The 19,445-nt window shown below is 39.6% G+C and overlaps 1 protein-coding gene across 3 annotated transcripts in view; it reads left to right on the top strand.

Moving 5' to 3' along the window:
* The first annotated feature begins 880 nt into the window (after positions 1–880).
* The window catches only part of Mak (male germ cell associated kinase), a 55,783-nt gene continuing 37,218 nt past the window's right edge, over positions 881–19,445 (top strand). For 2 of the 3 annotated variants that reach the window (XM_047558414.1, XM_047558412.1), the window contains exons 1-4: positions 944–1,097; positions 8,909–9,238; positions 18,342–18,396; positions 19,047–19,168. In XM_047558414.1, the coding sequence (XP_047414370.1) occupies positions 9,138–9,238; positions 18,342–18,396; positions 19,047–19,168 (278 nt within the window). In that variant the 5' untranslated portion in view covers positions 944–1,097; positions 8,909–9,137. The other variant, XM_047558413.1, reaches the window with a different exon arrangement.

The following is a 19,445-nucleotide window of genomic DNA, read 5'->3' as shown; positions in this document are numbered from 1 at the left end:
TGTAATTTCTCGTGCCTTCCACCCCCAAATCTTCTCCTCTTCCAATATATCTCAACTTGGTCATGAACACCATGCTAAATGGACAGATGGGTCTCTGTGATTGAACCTGTGCTTTTATTTTGCCTGCCTACTTCATTCTATGATGTGAGAGGGCCAAAAGTGTGTCTGTCTTCTTTACCTTGACACTATTCTCGGTGCCAAATCCAAGTCTGATACCTAATTTTAAAAAATCACTAAATGAATACACCGTGGTCTCCCATGCTTCTGACTCATGGGTTCTTTCTTGACAGCCCATATGAATATTTTTTTTGCAGCAATACAAGTGTGCCTTCCTCTCACATCTCTGGACTAGTTATAATTTGTTTATTTATTCACACAATCATCCATTTACCTTGGAATTGCTGCTAACGCTGTGATGGGTACTGAATGGGTTCTCTAAATGAATAAATGAAGACGAACTTAGAATGCAAGCCAGGGTAAACTCTATACTTGAGGAATTGACCAATATAAGGAACTATAGTCCAACAGCAGATTTCCCCAGAAAGTAAACTAAGAAAGTACAAGTAGGAGGCACACATATGCCCTTCTCTTTCCCTGCCCAGTTTGGAAACCAGATTTTAAAAATAAAGACTTTTTAAAATGAATCAGAGCAATATCAAAACCAAATTCTAGTACAGAACTGGCTGAGAAGGTAGACTTCCAAACCCTGACTCTAAACAGACAAGCACACTAGCTCTAGGGATGGTCCAGCTGTTCTCTGGGCCCCACCCCTCGTGGGGGCGGAGCTTTCTCTGATAGGGTGGTGCTCACCCTGGCGGGACACGCCCCCTGTGGGCGGGGTGTAAGCGGCAGGCGGTCCGCGAGCTGGCGTGCCCTTGCCGTTTCCTAGGAGATGAAACACACAGGACGCCAGAGCTTCACAAGGGAGCAAGAGAGGTAAGCGGCCGGCGCGGGCGGGTAATCCCGAGCGGGCTGTGGGGCCACCACCCCCTACCCGACCCAGCCCAAGCTTGTCCGGCGAGGCCAGCCCGGCATGCCCCCTCGGCGCCCAGTCCTATCGGGGCCAATCTCTGCCGAGAGACCGCACCTGGACGCCGGTAGGGGCAGGACCGGCGGGAGGAGGGTCTCGGGTGGGCGGAGCGGGCCGGGAGGGTCCACCGGCGCCGATTGCAGTCACTGCTTTCCAGGCCCCTTGACCACCTTTCCGCCGTCTCGCTGCGGGGGGCGGTTCGGGGTGGAGGATGACGGTGGGACGTCCGTCAGTGTAGGAGACCCCAGACCCCGAACTTCTCCAGAACCCCATTTCTTCGCTCTCCTCCTCTGCCCTGCAGCCCGGGGATGGAGGGGACACTAGTGTTAGGAGTAGGGGCGGGACTGCGCCTCGGGCAGGAAGCGAAAGTGAGTTCAGATCTGTTACAAAAGTAAAACGGAGGGAGAAGAAAGAGACTGGGTCCTAATCCGGCCCTCGCATCCTAAATGACGTGCTGGTAAAAGCGGAACCCCGGCACCGGGTGACCCTGGGGGCGTCCCGCCAAGCCCTCCGCGGGGAGGGTCCTGGAGCAGGTGCCCGGTGCCAGGGGAGTCCCCACCCGCGGCGGCCCACGCCCTCCCGGCAAACCCGTGTGACACCGGCCTCAGGAACCTTTAAGGTTGGCGGAGAAGGATCAGAGTGTGTGTGACCAAAACTGTCCCTTGACTGCAAATAAGACATTTTAATTTAGGGGCAGGCAAGAGTCGAGGGTCAGGAGGAAAAAAAAACAAAAACAAACAAACAAACAAAAACCCAGTGTTTTAGTGGTTATAATTACAGCACTACAGAAAAGTGATTTATGTAATTGTGTTTAATCTTTTAAATGAACATTTATTCTAATGATAACTGAATTCTCATAGAGGGAACTGGAAACTGTCAGACTAATTTTGACCAGAAAAAAGACCCAACCCTTTGAGTCAAAATCGCAATAGGGGTGGGAGAAAGCTTCACCTGAAGGAGACCAACTTCACCAGGGCCACACAGAGCTGGCTTTGTGCAGGATGTTTGATCTCTTGCTTGGTGTGAGTTTGTTTCTTTTAGTTTTTAAATAATTTGTAAATGTTCACACAGAGCACTGTGCTTTTATTTTTTAGGACAGAATCTTTATTTCCCATTATAATAACCCTTATTCGAATCTCTTAAATTTATAAATTGGTTAATTTGACATCTTTTTTGTTTTGCTTGTTAACCAAGTTGGTAATTCTTAAAATGCTAATTTCAGGGCTATTTTACAACTGTTAATGCCAGTCTTGGGGTAATACCAAGATAATATGCTTTCCCATGACAAGTTGAACACATCCAACCCTTGTCTATTTTGTGATTGGCAGACACAGGTTTTAACCTTCATTTGCCCTCTGTGCTGATCTTCTTTAATCTTATCTAATCCCTTATTAGCTGGACAAAGCTGTGGAGAATAAAGCTCCAGTTTACAGTAATTGTGCACTTAAGCAGTAATGGTACACTTAGATAAAAATAAAAACACTAGAATGAGAGGTAAATTGTAAGGGTCTTTATTAGTGAAAATCTATCATTGAAACTCTAAAGTGTCTTTTTAAAAAATCACAAGGGTTGTTTAACTCAGAAAAGGCAATAAGTATTGTAGCTCTATTATAGAAAATTCTGAGTTGCTAACAATTATTAACTTAATTGAGGACTGTAGTTGTCTTACATTTTCTTGGGTTCTGGGGTTTTATTTTCATGTATATTTCACATATTCAAGTACATAAGAAACCATGTTAATACATCCTTATTTTGCAGAATTAGTTTTCCATTGGTCAATAAAGAAGAATAGATGTAACTTGTAGAGCAGTATCATGTGTGAACTGGAGAACCATAAGCAGTCTGTTTTGAGTTATATATACTAGTTTTGACTAGTAATGAGCTTAGGACCTTGGCTGTACTACACTGATAAAAGCACTTGTACACGTGCTATCAGTGAGTAAGTACATGGAAATATTATATTTAACTGCCTTCATTCCACGCCCCGCCTTCCTGCGGGTGTATTTTGAGTTGGGGCTCTCACTAAATTGCCCAGGCTGGCCTCTGATTATAATCCTCCCACCTCAGCCTTTCGAGTAGCTGGGATTACAGACATGCAGCACTGTGCTTGGCTTTGTCCATGCCTCTTAACACGAGGCCATTGTCCCTGTATTTTCAGGGGATAGAAAGGACAGCTGAAGTAATCGGCTTCTCACCCTGAAGAGCTATTTATTTTGTAGTTAATATGGCTCGAAAGATGCCTTTCTAGAGTTTATGTGTGGGAACACAGTATGTAAATTTGTTTTTAAAAGTTAGATTCTCCCAGGGCTACAAATTGAACCTTTTAAAAAATTATGTCACAGGGCTAGGGATGTGATTTAGTGGTAGTGTGCTTGTCTAGCATGCCGAAGACCCTGGTTTCAATCCCTAGCACTGCAAGAACAAATAAACAAATAAATAAATAATAAAAATCCATGTTATATCCGTAATGTTCACCACTCACCCCTCAAAAGAAAGCAGCTGGGAAATGGTTGGGTCCCTTATTTATTCTTCCCTGACTCTGAGTATTCTCTATGGCTATCCTCAATTGAAATAACATTTGTGTTTCCAGCATTTGTCTGCAAGTTGGTTAGTGAGGCCTAGGATGAAGTTTCTGTAACAGCCCCTCCCAGAAAGGTGGGGCTTCCAGGCCAATGCAGAAAGTCATCAGTGACTCAGTGATCTGTTCTGCTGATGGTACTGGTGCAGATTTAGGGTCACCCTCCCACCTTAAGGTATTAGTAGTGGTGGTGATTGATGCTCTCAATAGTGGAAGAGAGAGAAACGATTAATTCCTTTTCTTCAGATTATTGGGCAAATGCAAAGTAAACTTTGCTGATTGTTTCTCGTGACCTTCTTATCTCTGAACGTCTTTCCACTTCCTGGATAACAACCCCCGTCTGCCTTGGCGACCACCCTAACCTTGCTTCTGGCGGCAGCTTCCTCTTCTATTCCGTTTTCAAGAAGCATGTCCTTTCTCAGAATTGCCTGATTACTTTCTACCTTTCATGACCTCAATACTTGGGTGGGCATTACCGTGAAAATAATTTGGTTAAAAGAAGAGGTGATGCTATTTTTTAACTTCATTTCTGAATTACTTTTATGAGGGGAGCTCCACATGACTCCTTCTCCCCTTAACCTTCCAAGCTCTAGTGTCTCACACTTCCCTCCACTGTTCCTGTGGTTTTTCAGTCTTCCCGGGTATTTTGATGACGCAGGTCCAGCCCCAGGTTTCAGGGTAGGGAGTCATACCACCTGCACTTGCCCACTAGTATGGTGGTGGTTCAGGGTGAGGAGCCGGGTTAGGAATCCTACAGTTGAGTTGTGGGACTAACGCTGCATGGTTTTAGAGCATGGATGGTATGGTTCCTTCCGCTGTATCAGTGATCATAACTGCATAAGAACAGGTTGTTTACAAATTGATGACCACACTAAAAACAAGAGCTTCAAGTCTAATGCAAATATTAGGCTGACTCTATCATTGATTTTCTGATTGATGATAGACAGGTCATTTATCCCTCCATGTTTTTATTTTACCATCTTACTGACATGAGGAATATCATATATAGTCTATATATTGCTTCATAACCAGAAAGGATCAGTAAACCTAGAGAGAACACATTTTCACAAAAGGGACAGGTGTATGTCACCTTAGCCAGGGTAGCTAGACAAGAGTAGTTAGCACTCTAATGTGTTTGTGATAAGTTGCAAACTACTGATTTAATAAACTCACAAATAGTAAGAAGTAAGTTTTAGTTCAGGTTTTGTTAAATCATAGCCACATAGTACAAAACAAAATAAATATCCCAAAAGACCTTTCAAAAGAATGTTTTTTATACAGACAAAGGGAAAATTAAGAAAAAAAAGTATGTGTTATAGTTTGGAATCATGTATAGAGAAAACCTTTTCCATATTCAACTTAATGTTTTGACTCAGTGTCTATGTATGACATAAATACCACTTACAAAAACTTTTCTTTTTTCAGGCAAACAGCAACCCATTTGCTGGTATTCGTTATGAGATTTAGTTTAGGGTTAAGTTAAGAAAAATGAAGAGACCCTTACATAGGAATGTAAACTACTGTTGTGGTTTTGTTTTCATTGTTTTGTTTTGTTTTTCCAAGATCCTGGCTACAGAGTTAGCATAGCCTAAGTTATTTTCCACATGCCTTTTAAGAGATTATTTTCTATGTGAAATGGGATATATATTAAATTTACACAAATTATTATTTAAAGGCCCCACAGAATTCTTCTAGAGTTTCCTGTGAACAAATACATTTCTGAAAACAGGAAAAAACAGTGTTGTTTTACATCTCTGCACATGTGTATGTTTCTTTCTCCAGCAAGCCTACATTTGAAAGCTTTTGGTACTTTGACAACTATGATATATCGTTGGACCTAATTGGACCTAAATTCCCACATACGTGAGAGAAGCAATTGCTCTAATTTTACTTTGTGGAAATAAAAGTGCTACAGTGAGAAAAAAAAAAAGATCTTTGACTGAAGTATCAAAATATAAAAGGCATTGTAAAATCAGTGATTTATTTTAATGGTGTATATATTTTGATAATAACCATGTGCAATTAAGCACACAGTATTAGAACAAGAGATTTCAGTAGGATCAAAGTATGTTATATGCATGTATGAAAATACCACAATTAATATGCACTAATAATTATAATTAAAAGAAAATGAACAAAGAGCATAAAGTTTACAATTCAATAAAGAATACAAGTAATTTTTTATTTTTTTATTTTTTTGGTACCAAGAATTGAATCTAGGTGCTTAACCACTGAGCCACATCCCCAACCCTCTTTTGTACTTTGTTTAGAGACAGGGCCTCACTGAGTTTCTTAGGGCTTCACTAAGTTGCTGAGGCTGGCTTTGAACTCCCAATCCTCTTGCCTTAGCCTCCTGAGCTGCTGGAATTACAGGCATGGGCCACTGTACCTGGCAACAAGTAATTTTTAACAAAGCAAAATCATTAAAAATAAAAAAAAGAATGAGAGATTTCTAAAAGCCAACAGGAATAATAGGAATGTATTGAAAAATAGTTCCTTAAAATGAAGAACTAAAATCAAACAACTAACCGATTAGTTATTGCAGTGAGGTAGATACTAGGTGTGTGCTTTGTTTGTTTAAGAAGGTAATAAAATCAGAACCTTGTAAAACCTTAAAGGTACCTGTGCTTTCTGATATGTACAGATCCACAATTCCTTATCTGTAGTTTTAAAATCCACAAACCTCTGAGAATTAAAATTTTTAAAATAAAATTATGTAAATTCATTTGCAACAAAAACAGGACTAAATGGCACGAGGCCATTTATAGTCTTTACCTATTTTATTTAGTGTACTTTTCATGTAGTTTTTGAAGGTATATTAAGATGCTGCTTGAGAATATAACAACAATGGTGTATGTACCATATTACTTTCCTAAAATATGGAAACTTGTAGATTCCAAAGCATATCAGCCCCAAGAGTTTCACACAGGGTTCATGAGCCTTTACTGATTATGTATATCAGTACCACTCTAACTGCTTCATAAATACAGGTTGAGCATTGCTAATCTAAAACCCCCAAATTCAGAATGCTCCAAAATCTGAAGCACATTTTGAGTATTGACAACACAAGTTGAAAATTCTGCACCTGACCACATGTTACAAGTCATAGTCAAGACCCAAGCACACTAAAATGGCACACAATTGCCTTCAGGCTCTGTATAGGAAACATGAGTGAATTTTTCTTTAGACTTAGGTCCCATTCCCAAGATATTTCCTTATGAAGATGCAAATATTCCCAAATCCCCAAACATTCAAAATTCCAAACTCTTCTGGTCTAAAATCTTTCATTTCTGATAAGGGTTATTCAACCTATATTGTATTCTTTTCTGCTCAGTCATATAATGACCATTCTTGTTGGTAGGATACAAACTGGAAAATAAGCTAGGAAGTGGAAAGCTTTAAATTTGTTGAAAGCACTTTCCAAAGACTGCTTGAAAATTCACTTTCCAGATCTATCTTAAGGAACCTGCATCTTAAGAATACCTGGGTTGAATCTAGACCCTGTCCCTTGTTATTTTAATAATAAATTTGTTTTTGAAATTCAAAAAGATGATATAAAGCAGTTCTTTCCATATTTATTTACTTTCAAAACTCAATATTTAAAAGTAAATTTCTGTCAAGTTATAATGAAAAATCAAATACAATTTGCATGCACATAAAATTGGTACTGCTTTAAGTGCTACTTCAAATTTGTAATTGGTCTTGTACTATAAAACTTTATAGCCACCCAACAATCAATCAATGTACACACAAAATTTACCAACTTGGAGGCAAATAAATTGTGCAATTATAAAACTACCCCCCCCACAACTTTACAGCCAGATGATAACGAAATATAGTAACTGGTCATAGACTGGATCCTCTACTGGGCGGGGAGAGTGTTATAAAGGGCATCATTGAATCAACTGGGAAAACTGGACTAGCAGTGATTCATTTAAGTACTGTATTCATCTTCAGTAGGGGCAAAGGACCACAATGCATGTAAGTTAACCTTAAAAGGTTCAAGAAAAAAGGTTGTGTGTGTGTTTGTGTGTGTGTGTGTGTGTGTGTGTGTGTGTGTGTGCAGGGTGCTCAAATGATAAGGGAAATGGACCAAAACATTCATAACAGGTAAATCTAGATTCTTTGTTCTGCTTTCTATATTGTTCTTTTTTTCACCTTACCTGTGAACTTCAAATTATTTCCAAATAAAAGGGTTTTTAAAGTTAGAGGTCTATAAATTAGAAGAAAACTATTAAAAAGAGAAAAACAAAGTGGTATATCCCATGCTGTCCTTGTTGATCTTGGCTCACAAGCAACAACATAAGCAAATCATTTTTACCTGGCCCTTGACATCTAAGTGCCTCTTGCATGTGCGTCACTGGGGCAAAGTGTCATTATAATAATGAAGTAACGGTTAAAAAGAAAAAAAGAACGTAGCAATTTTACTAAGCTTTTGTTTTAGTTGGCACTTTTGCTCCTTTTTTCAGTTACTCTGTGTGCGTATGTGTGTCTGTGTCTGTGTCTGTGTCTATTGGTGTCTTGATGTAATAATTGCAGAACTACTTGTGAGTTTGGGGTGGGGGTGGCTCAAAGCGTTTAGAAGATACCTATTTATAGTTTCATGGGATCTTTTAGTGTTGAAATGACCTTGCTGTGTAATTATGTAAATTGAAAGTTTTGCCTGTGATGCAGAGATTTGGAAGCTGGACTGAGATTCAAACCAGTTTTCAGAGTTTTCCATTCCTTATTTCTTTATATGAATCAAGTGTGACACTAATTCCTGATTAGTGCATAAATTTTTCTTGGTTTAATGTAAAAGTAGCATTTTATTTAAATGGAATATGAAGTTCTTTAATAATTTTATTTTCTTCATATTAAACAAGTTTGCTTTGTTTACCTAATTGGGGTAGCTGATCATCTGGGAATGTTTTTGCAAAGGGTATAATTTTAAATTTATTATGCTAAATTAAAAATGATGCAAAAATAAATTCAAAGAATGGATATTGTTTAGATGCCAGATTTTCTAAGGTCTTAGTTGGGGAATAATTTAGGTTAAATCCAATAAAAAAAAAAAGGACTCGTACAAATCATTAACTAATATTTTGAAATCATAAGATAATTAGCCCAGTCCAATGTAACTGAAGCATTCAACAAACGGATATTGTCAGTCTATGTGATCTTCCTTCCCTGTAGCACAGATGACTTGCTGACAGATGGTACTGACATTATTGATGATTTCTCTCTGCGCTCTAGGTTGCCAGTAAATGTTTTGCAGAAACACTTTAGTGAAAACTCATTTTCCTCTTGTTTTTTTATAGGGTGTTCATAAGAATGGAAGCCGTGTTTCTTTGCCAGATTCCTTATTGCTCTATCTCATGAACCTACATAATCCTGAGGAAGAGCCTATATGTAAGGATGACAAACCTGTCACCAGTGTAACAACAGCAGAGTGAGAGCAAAAGCGAATAAAAATAAACAAGTGTTTAAATTTATAGTCAACAAGGAAGTCATTTCAGTCCACAACTTCGGCTGCGTTGTTTTTCCAAGATGAATCGATACACGACCATGAGGCAGCTGGGGGACGGCACCTATGGGAGTGTGCTCATGGGCAAGAGTAACGAGTCTGGGGAGCTGGTGGCCATCAAAAGGTACGTGCGCAACTCCGGTCTCGTTTTCCTTGGCTTGACTGAGGATGGGAACGAGCACCGAGTGCGGTCTAGTTCAGATCCCGTGCTCCTTTGACTCCTGAGCGAGGCTATTCTGGGAGAAAGAAAATTACCAAGAAGGAATATTCTGCTGGTCCTGGTATACATTTATTTCATTTTCTGCTTTTTCCAGATGTACCGATAATGGAAAACATGAAGGGCTCTGCTCTTTGTGACTAAAACATTTGGACTCACACTAAAAGTAATGAATGTTTTTCAGATTTAAAGTTGAGGACTGATGGTGTGGCTAATTGGTAGAGCACTTACCTCGTATAGGCAAGGTCCTGGGTTTAATCCCCAGCACCATAATAAAAAAAAGTTAAGTTGAATACAGAATGGAGCTTATGTTTAAAACAATAGGCTTCAAGGCAAAGTGGTATTTTAATGTCAAATTGACTTCAGAATGGCATATGATATTTTCCTGAGCACACCAATTAAATAACATTAATTATTGTTATTTGTTTCTTTTTAGTCTGTTGTATTTAGTCTGTTGGTGTATAACAAAATACCCTAAAACTTAGTGATTTAAAATAAGAACAGATATTTATTAATTTCCACAGTTTCTATGGGTCAGAACTCAAGAAGTGACTTAACTGGGTAGTTCTGGCTGTGGTCTCTCATGAATTGGCTCTGGGATATTGAGCAAGGTTGCATTCGTCAGAAGGCTTGACTAAAGCTGGATGAGCAACTCTCAGTGTGGCTCACTGTATTAGTTTGCCAGGGCTGCATTCCAGATTGAGTGACTTGAATAAGAGATCTTTAGTATTAGGGAATGAACCCAGGACTTCTACCACTGAGCTATACCCTGGGCTCTATTTTAAATTTTATCTAGAGATGGGGTCTTCTTGAGTTGCCCAGGCTGGCTTCAAACTTGCAGTCCTTCTGCCTTGGCTTGACTCCTGTTAATTGGGATTATAGGTGGGCACCACCATGCCTCACCAAACAACAGAAATTTATTTCCATTTATTTCTTCACAGTTGTAGAGGCTGGAAGTCTGAGATCAAGGTGCTGGCAAGATAGGATTCTTTAAGATCTCTCCTTGACTTGCAGAGGATGATCTTCTCTGTATCTTCAAAGACTCTAAGTCATAACCTTCTCTTTTCATAAAGCCATCAGTCATATCAGGTTAGGCCCCTTCCTAAGAATCTCATTAAATTTTAATTACCTCTTTAAAGACCCTGTCTCCACATATAGTCACACTCTGAGGGATTAGGGGTTAGGACTTCAACATGTGAATTTTGGTTGGGGGGCATACAATTCATTCCATAATGGGCTATTGTTATAAAATATCAGATGACTTGGCCTTAAACAGAAGATTAATTTTCTTGTTTCTCCCCCCCCCCCCCCATGGTGTGGGGAATTGAACCCAGGGCCTTATGTTTGCAAGGCAAGCACTCTACCAACTGAGCTATATCCCCAGCCCCTGAAGATGATTAATTTTCTTACCATTCTGGAGCCTAAAAGTCTGAAGTCAAAGTGTTGGCAGGGGTGGTTCCTTCTGAAGGTCATGAGGGAAGGATCCATTCCAGGCCACTCTCCCTGGCTCACAGCGGCCATCTTGTTTCTATGTTCCTTGCATCCTCATCTCCCTATCCCTATCTCTGTGTCCAGGTTTCCCCTTCTTACAAGGGCACGAATTATAGTGGATTAGGAACCAACCTAATGATTTCATTTTAACTTGATTTCCTCTGTAAAGACCTTATCTTCAAATATAGTTAGCACTGAGTTTCTGGGGATTCGATTTTCAACAGAGGAATGTTTGAGGAACACAATTTGACCCATAACACTCACCCACGTGGGTGGTAAGTTTGTACTGGCAGATGGCAGGTGGCCTCCATTCTTCTTCACATGGGTCTGTCAGGACTTGTCAGTTGGCTTCCACCAGGATGAGACCGATAACCATGTCCACAAAAGCATGATGATCTAATATTTAAGTGCTTAACAAATATTTTAAGATATCATTATTCAAAACATTACATGAATAAGGAAAGTGTATTTTCAGATTGCTATTATTAATAAGTAAATATGCAATGTACAATTATATAAATGAAAGACATATTGGAGGGACTTAATAAAATTCAGAACCTATTATGATTTAAAGAAAAAAATCTTAGCAAACAGGATTAAAAAGAAACTTTCCTAACCTGAGAAAAGCTGTATGATTCAGCAGAAGTAGGGTCAGGAAAGTTGGCCTTGAGCCCAGATTACCCATGATCCTGTGTGGATCAAGCTTGCATGGTGCTCCTGACTGTAGCATTTGGATGTGTTAGAGAAATGAGGTGAAATTGTCCTCCTTTGTAGATTATGGTGCTTGTGTGAATTCCCACACAGAATACATAGATTTGTTTAAAAAAAATATTTTTAAAGGCCTGGAAGATACACACAAAATTCCTGAAGCTCTGGTTTCCGATGAAGAAGGCAGGAAAAAGGAAAGAGGTTTACTCTTGTGGAGTCATGGAAGGTTACCACCGTTCAGTTCTCTGTGATGGAATGTTCATTGTTCTGTCTGTATGGTAAAAAGGTGGTGCTGTTTTATCCTTCAGTTTCATAAAATGGGGAACTTGTCTCACTTGCATAGACTTAGGTAAAGACTTGAGAGCAATGAGGGGTCAAATACTGTTAAGTTAAATAGATTGAGGGCTAAGAAGAAGCCATCATATGTAATTTAGGAATGCTTTGGTGCTCTTATTTTAATTGGTGCTCAGGACAAAATGAGGACAAGTGACACATGTTACTGTGCATTGAAGAAGTCGACAAAGTACAACATAAAGTATGCTAAGTCCTGTGACAGGGGATTTTGGGTCCTATGGGAGCACACAGAAGTGATGCCAGAAAAGTAATATAAAAGCTTTCCCATAGAACTTGAGACCTCGAGAATGAGAAAACAATTATAAAAAAACAAGAGTAGTATGGCTATGGGTGGTGATTTAGCCTAGTGGTAGAGCACTCATCTAGCATGCACAAGACCCTGGGTTTAATCCCCAGCATGTGCACATGCGTGTACACACACACACACTAAGAGGAGAAAGAGTGATCCAGCCAGTAAGAATAGTGTGTATGAAGTCCCAGAGGGAAGAGACTATTAAAATGACCACAGGCAACCATATTTGCAAACCAAATTTTATATTTGCATTTAAAAGCTCAAAGGTCCAACCTGGTAATTTGGAATTATCAATTGAACATTCCTAATCCAAACATCTGAAATTCAAATGATCCCATATATGAAATTTTTTGAGCACCAAATAGGACACCATGGTGGAAAGTTCCACAGTGACCTCGTGTGTGTGTGTGTGTGTGTGTGTGTGTGTGTGTGGTGTGTGTGTGTAGTCACATGAAATCACAGTTAAAATGCAGGCACGCTTAAAAGGTTTTATAAGGTTACCTGCAGTCTATGTATGAAATGTATATGAAACATAAATGAATTTCATATTTTTACTTGGGTGTCATCCTCAAGATATCTCATTATGCATACACAAATATTTCAAAATCCAAAATTTGAAATTCTTCTTCTCCTAAGCATGTCAGATAAGGGCTACTTGACCTGAATTAGTCTGTGATGATGATTGAATCTCTGTAGAGGGAGATGCAAGGAAGTCCTCATACAGATGAGTGAGAAACCCCAGCATATAAAGGGTGGACTCTGGAATAGAATCTTATAAAGAACACAGAGAGAAATGGGGGGAAGCCAGGAGAGACTAGAAAATAACTAATCCCAGGGGAAAGATTTTAAAAAGGAGTAGTATTCAACTAGAAGAGAAGTAATAAGTAGTGACTGAAATGCTTCTGTATTGTTTAGGAATGCATCTTGCTGCAAGTAACAAATACACAAGCTATTAGCTAGTAAAAAATGATGACTTAAATAAGTGATTTGTTTTTCTGACATACCAAGAGATCTGAAGTTTTGATTCCAGAGCTCTTTTAATGATGCATCAGGGTACCTCCAAAATACAGATCTTTTCTATCTCCTTCATATTGAGCCCTTAACACTTTTTTGTCCTCAAGTCAGTCACCTAATGACCACATTATCACTACTTCACTTCCAATCATTGCATCTATGTTCAAGATGGGAAGAAGAAAGAATAATATAGCAAACTCTTCTCTATCCTTTAACAGAAAGTAGTATTTCTTTCTCAGAGCCCTAAGGACTTCCCTCTCATGTTACTGCTTAGAATTGGGTCTTGGTCTCCCCACTTCCAAAGAAGGCTGAACAGTATTTACTCTTCTAGCCTCAATAGTAGAAGGCAAAAGAACAATGCTAGAAATGGCCTTTTGGTATCCAAATAGTATTATCTGCCTTCATGTTCCTTGGGTTTGGGAACTATGACACAACTGGCTACAGTGAATGTCAGTTCAGTGAAACTGTGAAGATAAGCCAGACTGCAGTAGAACAAAGAACGGGATGTATGATCATGGTGGCACTGGGCTTTGAACAGTTGTGAAGAAGGTGTAACCAGGTAACTGAAGTCCCAAAGGGATTGCCAAGGATCAGTCAGAGTCCACCTGAACCCACATGGGACAGATATGAAAGAGGAACTCTGCGAGCACGTCCGTGACTTTTCTCCCATCTTCTCCGGCTATAGGGAAAGCAGAGACCAGAGGACAACCAGCAAAAGTGGTGGAAAGCTGGGAGAGGGGGGTGCTCAGAATCCAGGTGGCCTTGAGAGGACAGTGAAGGAAGGCTGATCTTGGGGTCCCTGCTGGATGAGGAGGCAAGCAGAGTCCAGCAGGCAGTTGCGGGAATAGCAGAGATTGAAGAGGGGGAGCGCAGAACCCACTGTGGGCTCATGGTGGTGACAGGGCAGGGGTTACGCCAGAGTCTGACATTTTAGCTGGGCGAGCAGCTGTCCCTTGTGATGACTGAATGTGCCTCAGTGACTATCCCAGGAGACAGAAGGGAACATTTTGGAGTCGGGACACTGTGAAGCCAGGCTGCTGGTGGACTGTCCATGTGGCCGTGGATTACCGCCATCTCTCCTCCAGGTTCTGGACGAGAGACTCGGGACAGTGCTTCCCTTGTGTTGCTTAAGAGAATCATTCAAGAGGACCCTGCATTTCCTCAGGCCCATGCAAAGGAATGAACTTTACCTGAAAGTGACAGGTGTCACACCCCTTAATTTCCATTCTCGAAGCATCCCTATTTCTACCAGACCACTCACAATCCCATAATATCCAGTCAGGACCATCGTCTCATGCTCGATGGCATAAAAATTTCAGCACTCCTAATTTAGGCCATAAAAATTCTGACACATTTTAAATCTATCCATATCCACCCCCAAAATAAAATAAATGCTATGCTAAGTGCATGCTGAATGTGCAGATGAAGAGCTGCTGATCCTTGGTCTTCAGAGTGGACAGCAAGCATGTCCCCTGGGGAAGAAGTGGATCATATGGGAAGAGGTATTTTTCATTCTCAAAAACTTTTACAGAAGGACGAGGAGGTGGGTATGGGGGCAGGGAGCTGTTAGAATGGGACCAGCTCAGTTAATGAGACTGCCGGGGGAGCGGAAGCTGAGGGTTAGCATGGAGGTGGCCAGAAGAAGCAGGGTGCACGTGGCGATGGCAGATGACCAACCGGGTGGTACAGTCCAAGAATAGCATGAGAAAGAAAGACTGCACAGTTACATGCCCCATGACATTTTGGTCAATGACAGACCACATGGGCGACCACAGATACGCACCACGGCAAGCACATACGACAGCATGCTGCGTGAACAACATCTGTGACAGCAGGCACCGCGCAGCCTCCGTGTATAGCAGGCTGTGTGTGTGCATGCACTCTCAGAGCTCACACAGGACAAAGTGGCCTAAGGACTCACTCGTCAGAAGTTATCCCTTAAGCGACTGTCCTTAGTTCCATTAGAAAGCTTTTTAGCAGTATAGAGATGCAGGCAGAAATGACCAGAATGTGTTAAGGGTGAGTGAGTATAAAGAATAAAATAAAAGATTCTTTTTTGAAAATGCCCTTTGGGGAATTTTAATTTATGGCACTGCTTATCTGCTGCCATTAAAAAAAAAAAAGCTGTAACAGCCGGGGACACAGTAACACAGCTACTCAGGAGGCTGAAGCAAGAGTATCTCTCGAGCAGCAGATTTTGAGGCCAGTCTGGGCAACTGAGAGACCCTGTCCTTAAACATCAACAACAACAGCAAGAAAAAACTCAGAAATACACTTCACATTTCAAAAAGCTGTAACATACGTTCACACCAGGCATGGTAGGAAGATTCCCTCACCTCCTTGAGATTATTAAGCTCTCTGCCCTGAAGGACTTGAGAGGCAATTCCATTTCTGAGAGTTTACCATGCGTGGGAGCCTGTGTCCTCACTGAGCCACCTGTGGGTCATCCAGTCATTTAGCAAATATTTATCGAGCACTTGCCATGGGCCACAACCAGATGTAGGCATCTGAGAGTGTCCCCACAGAACTTCCATTTGGGAAAAGGGGAGAGGACTAGCCCTGGTAACTATATGATAGAGCGTGTCAGAAGGTGGCGAGTGCTGTGCAGAAGCAGAGCAGGAAGGGTGACCTGGGAGAACAGCGTTATCATTTTCCTACCACAGGTTGTTGGGGTAACCATGAAAATTAGCTCAAGGCATTAAAGAAATAACAGTTGGTCTGGACCAGACTTCTACTTCCTCCAATCAGTCAGCTCTTCCTAGCTGTTTCTGTCTGCCTGAAACTTATTTTTTGTCTTCATATGCAAGTACCTTCTATCTTCACAGTCTCAGCTGACACACTGTCTTATCAAAATGGCCTGACCATTAAATCTAAAAGATCCCCTTGCTGTTCTATCTCATGGCCCCTATAACTAATTTCTACTTCTGTTTCGTGTTTACTTTTCTAAAGTCTGTTTCTATCTCTGACTGGTTCATTCTTCTGGTACATAGAAGTCAGACAATTGCACAGATGAGGGAAGACGGCAGGGACCTAAAAGGAAATGCCTTTAGCTATACTAAGAAGCTGGATTGTCTTTGGGATAATTATTGTGCAAGGAAACGTTTGTATTTGTAATTGATACATATGTCATCTTAGGAGGAAGCATTGCTGAGAAGTAGTAATTACTGGAAAGAAAGAACCATATTAGTAAATATGGATGAAAAGAATACAGCTTTTAGAAGTAGAATCAAAGTGTCAATTACTACTGAATTATGCAAAGTAATTGAGTATATTTTCATCTGGTTTCTGAAAAATTAGATACTTTTTAAATCTTAGAAAACTATTTTTTAAGAATCATAGCAGTAATATGTGCAGTTTGGGATGAATGTGATCATTTTATTAAATGAATTTTCTTTTATAGCTATATTTTGAATTGGTTTTTATTTTAAATTCAGCATTATGCTACATTTATCTTTTACATTTTAGCAAGAAATTTTATGAATCCGTAACACTGAAAAGCATCTTTCAGAGTGCTGGTAAACGCTCAATTTCATCTTCTTCAAAAATTTCTAGTACTTGAGTGACTATAAATGAATTACTGATTTGCTAAGGATATTTTAGGAATAACAACCTGATGCCCTTCATGTCTTATAGACCATGATAGATAATTGGTAAAATAAGAATATCTACTCTTTACTGAGTCCTGAACTGAACAGTTTGCAATGCTTTTTCTTGTACAGTAGCTTCTACTCCATGGCCAAGGACTTTGAGGCACAGAGGGGCCCTGAGGTAGCTCATCCAAGGTCATCAGTCAGTGAGCTGCTGAGCCAGGGTTTGCAACAAGGCCGTGCAGCTGCACATGCCATGTGTGTTCTTAACCTTGATGTGCTGCCAGCTCTTTCCTCGGTTCCTCACCTGTGTTATACCCCGGTAGAGGCTCTGGATTATGAGAATTATTCTAATTAATAAGGTCACACTAAGCTTCTGGAGGATCTTCTAGAACATCTTGGTAGGAGATTATAATACTAAATTAAAGCAGTAGGACCTATTTAGTTTTTAGTTTTCAAAATACAGCTTTTGTAATTCCTATCCCTGAAGAAACATTTTTTAGAACACATCTCCTATTTGATATGGAATGGACTATAAATCTATTCATATACATATATAACTTCTGTCTGTGTAAACATAGTGGAATTACTTCATTACTCTAAATGCACTCTTGGTATGTATCTCTAATGGTAACCAACACTAGGATGGAAAAGGGGAGGAAAGGACAAAATCCAGGAAAGGCCCTGGTTCAGCCTCCAGTACTAAAAAAAGCCAGCAGGCTTCTGCTAAAGCCTTGTCACTCTGAATCTTTGCTGCTTAAGCCATTTAACTTTTTCTAAAGCTAAAGTAATGATATAAAAGTTGTCTGATCAAATCATTGATTCAGTTTTCTACCACAACAGTGATTCTTCCCCATCCCTCTGTGAAGTATAGTGTTGCTTACTCATTTTTTCTCTTTTATTTTTGGCACTAGGGAGTAAACCCCCAGGGATGCTTTACCACTGAGCCACATCCCTAGCCCTTTTTATTTTTAATTTTGAGACAGGGTCTCACTGAGTTGCCTAGGGCCTTGCTAAATTGCTGAGGCTGGATTCGAAACTGGGATCCTCCTGCTTATCTCTCCAGTCACCGGGATTCTAGGCGTACGCCACTGCGCCTGGCTCACATTCATCTTTTGAGTTCCAGAAAGAAAGGAATGTGGAAGGGGCCCTTTGAGCAAAGCATAACTAAACTGGATGAGGAAAATGTTGAAGACTCACCCAGAAAGGAAGATTAATGGTGATGCATCTTTGTGCTAAAGCAGAATGTCAGCCAAGACAGGGAAGAGCCTTTACCAGAGCCTTCAGAGGCCGAGGGAGCTGATTTCCTTTAAGAATCTAATCAAAAGAGAGAAGTAGGGAGCTGGGGTTGTGGCTCAGAGGTAGAGCACTTGCATAGCATGTGTGAGGCCTTGGGTTTGATCCTCAGCACCATGTAAAAATAAATAAACAAAATAAAGGTTCATTGACAACAAATAAAACAATATTTAAAAAAAAAAAAAAAAGAGAGAAGTATCAGCTCATCCAAATTTGTACTGTGGACTCCTCCACCCTGTATGTTAAACATTTCCTTTATTTATTTCAGGATGAAGAGAAAGTTCTATTCTTGGGATGAATGTATGAACTTGAGAGAAGTAAAGGTAAAATCTTAAGAGATGAAACCAATTTGAAGCCCGAACTCTGTCTCAGGTCTGAGGACATTTGCTAGGAGAGCATTCTGTTCTCTGTGGGAAGCATTCCAGAAATAATTGTTGTCTGTTTTTCCTTTACCTTCTTGGAGACAGTTCTCATTTCTTCTTGTTCTGATGTTAGTGGAGAAAAGAAAATAACTATCTTCATATTTAAAAGTTATCTCACTTTTAAAAGAGCATTTTACATATTATCAAAAGAAAGACAACTTTTCAAATTATAATATACCATCTCCTTATATTTTTTCTGTATGACTTGGGCCAAATTTTTGGAGACTTTTACATGGAGTTTCACATTGCTAAATCAGAAAAAAAAAGTTAGATCTATTAAATAGACTGAGAAAAAGGTGACAGATTGAAATGTTTGGTGGCTTTGATTGACTTGGTTTATTTTTGCACTTAACATTCATTATTTAAAATATTTACTACTTGCTTTAAGCAGGTGTTCTAAGATTTTTTTAGATAATGGAGATAGTAAAATAATTAAATAATTTAGATGAAATGAAAAATTATTTAAGGTAGTTATCATACCTAGCATTGATGAGATTTTTCCAACGTCTATAAATTTGCTTTAAGAATTTAAATGCTTTGTTGTTTTGCAGTCTCTGAAGAAACTTAATCATGCCAATGTGATTAAACTGAAAGAAGTTATCAGAGAAAATGACCATCTTTATTTTATATTTGAATATATGAAGGAAAACCTCTATCAATTAATGAAAGACAGGTATGTCTTAATTTTATATAAACTAATTTTCCCTACTCTTTCTTTAATGAATTTCTTGGATTCTTTCAATATGCCATACTTCATGATATATAGATTTATTGCTCCAAAAGATGGATTTAAATAATTAGTTATTATTTTTACACTTTACACTGAAGGACCAGCTGTGGTATAGTCACCATCTTCTGTAGTAATTCCTCAGAAGTCAAGGTAAGTATTTTTATATAAACACACCTGCCATTTATACTTTTTAAAAAAAGTCTACCTGTAGTATAGTACT

Source organism: Sciurus carolinensis, chromosome 7, assembly GCF_902686445.1.
Source record: "Sciurus carolinensis chromosome 7, mSciCar1.2, whole genome shotgun sequence".
In the NCBI taxonomy this organism is placed as follows: Eukaryota; Metazoa; Chordata; class Mammalia; order Rodentia; family Sciuridae; genus Sciurus; species Sciurus carolinensis.
Note: the sequence above shows the minus strand (reverse complement) of the source record. Positions and strands in the feature narration are given on the sequence as shown.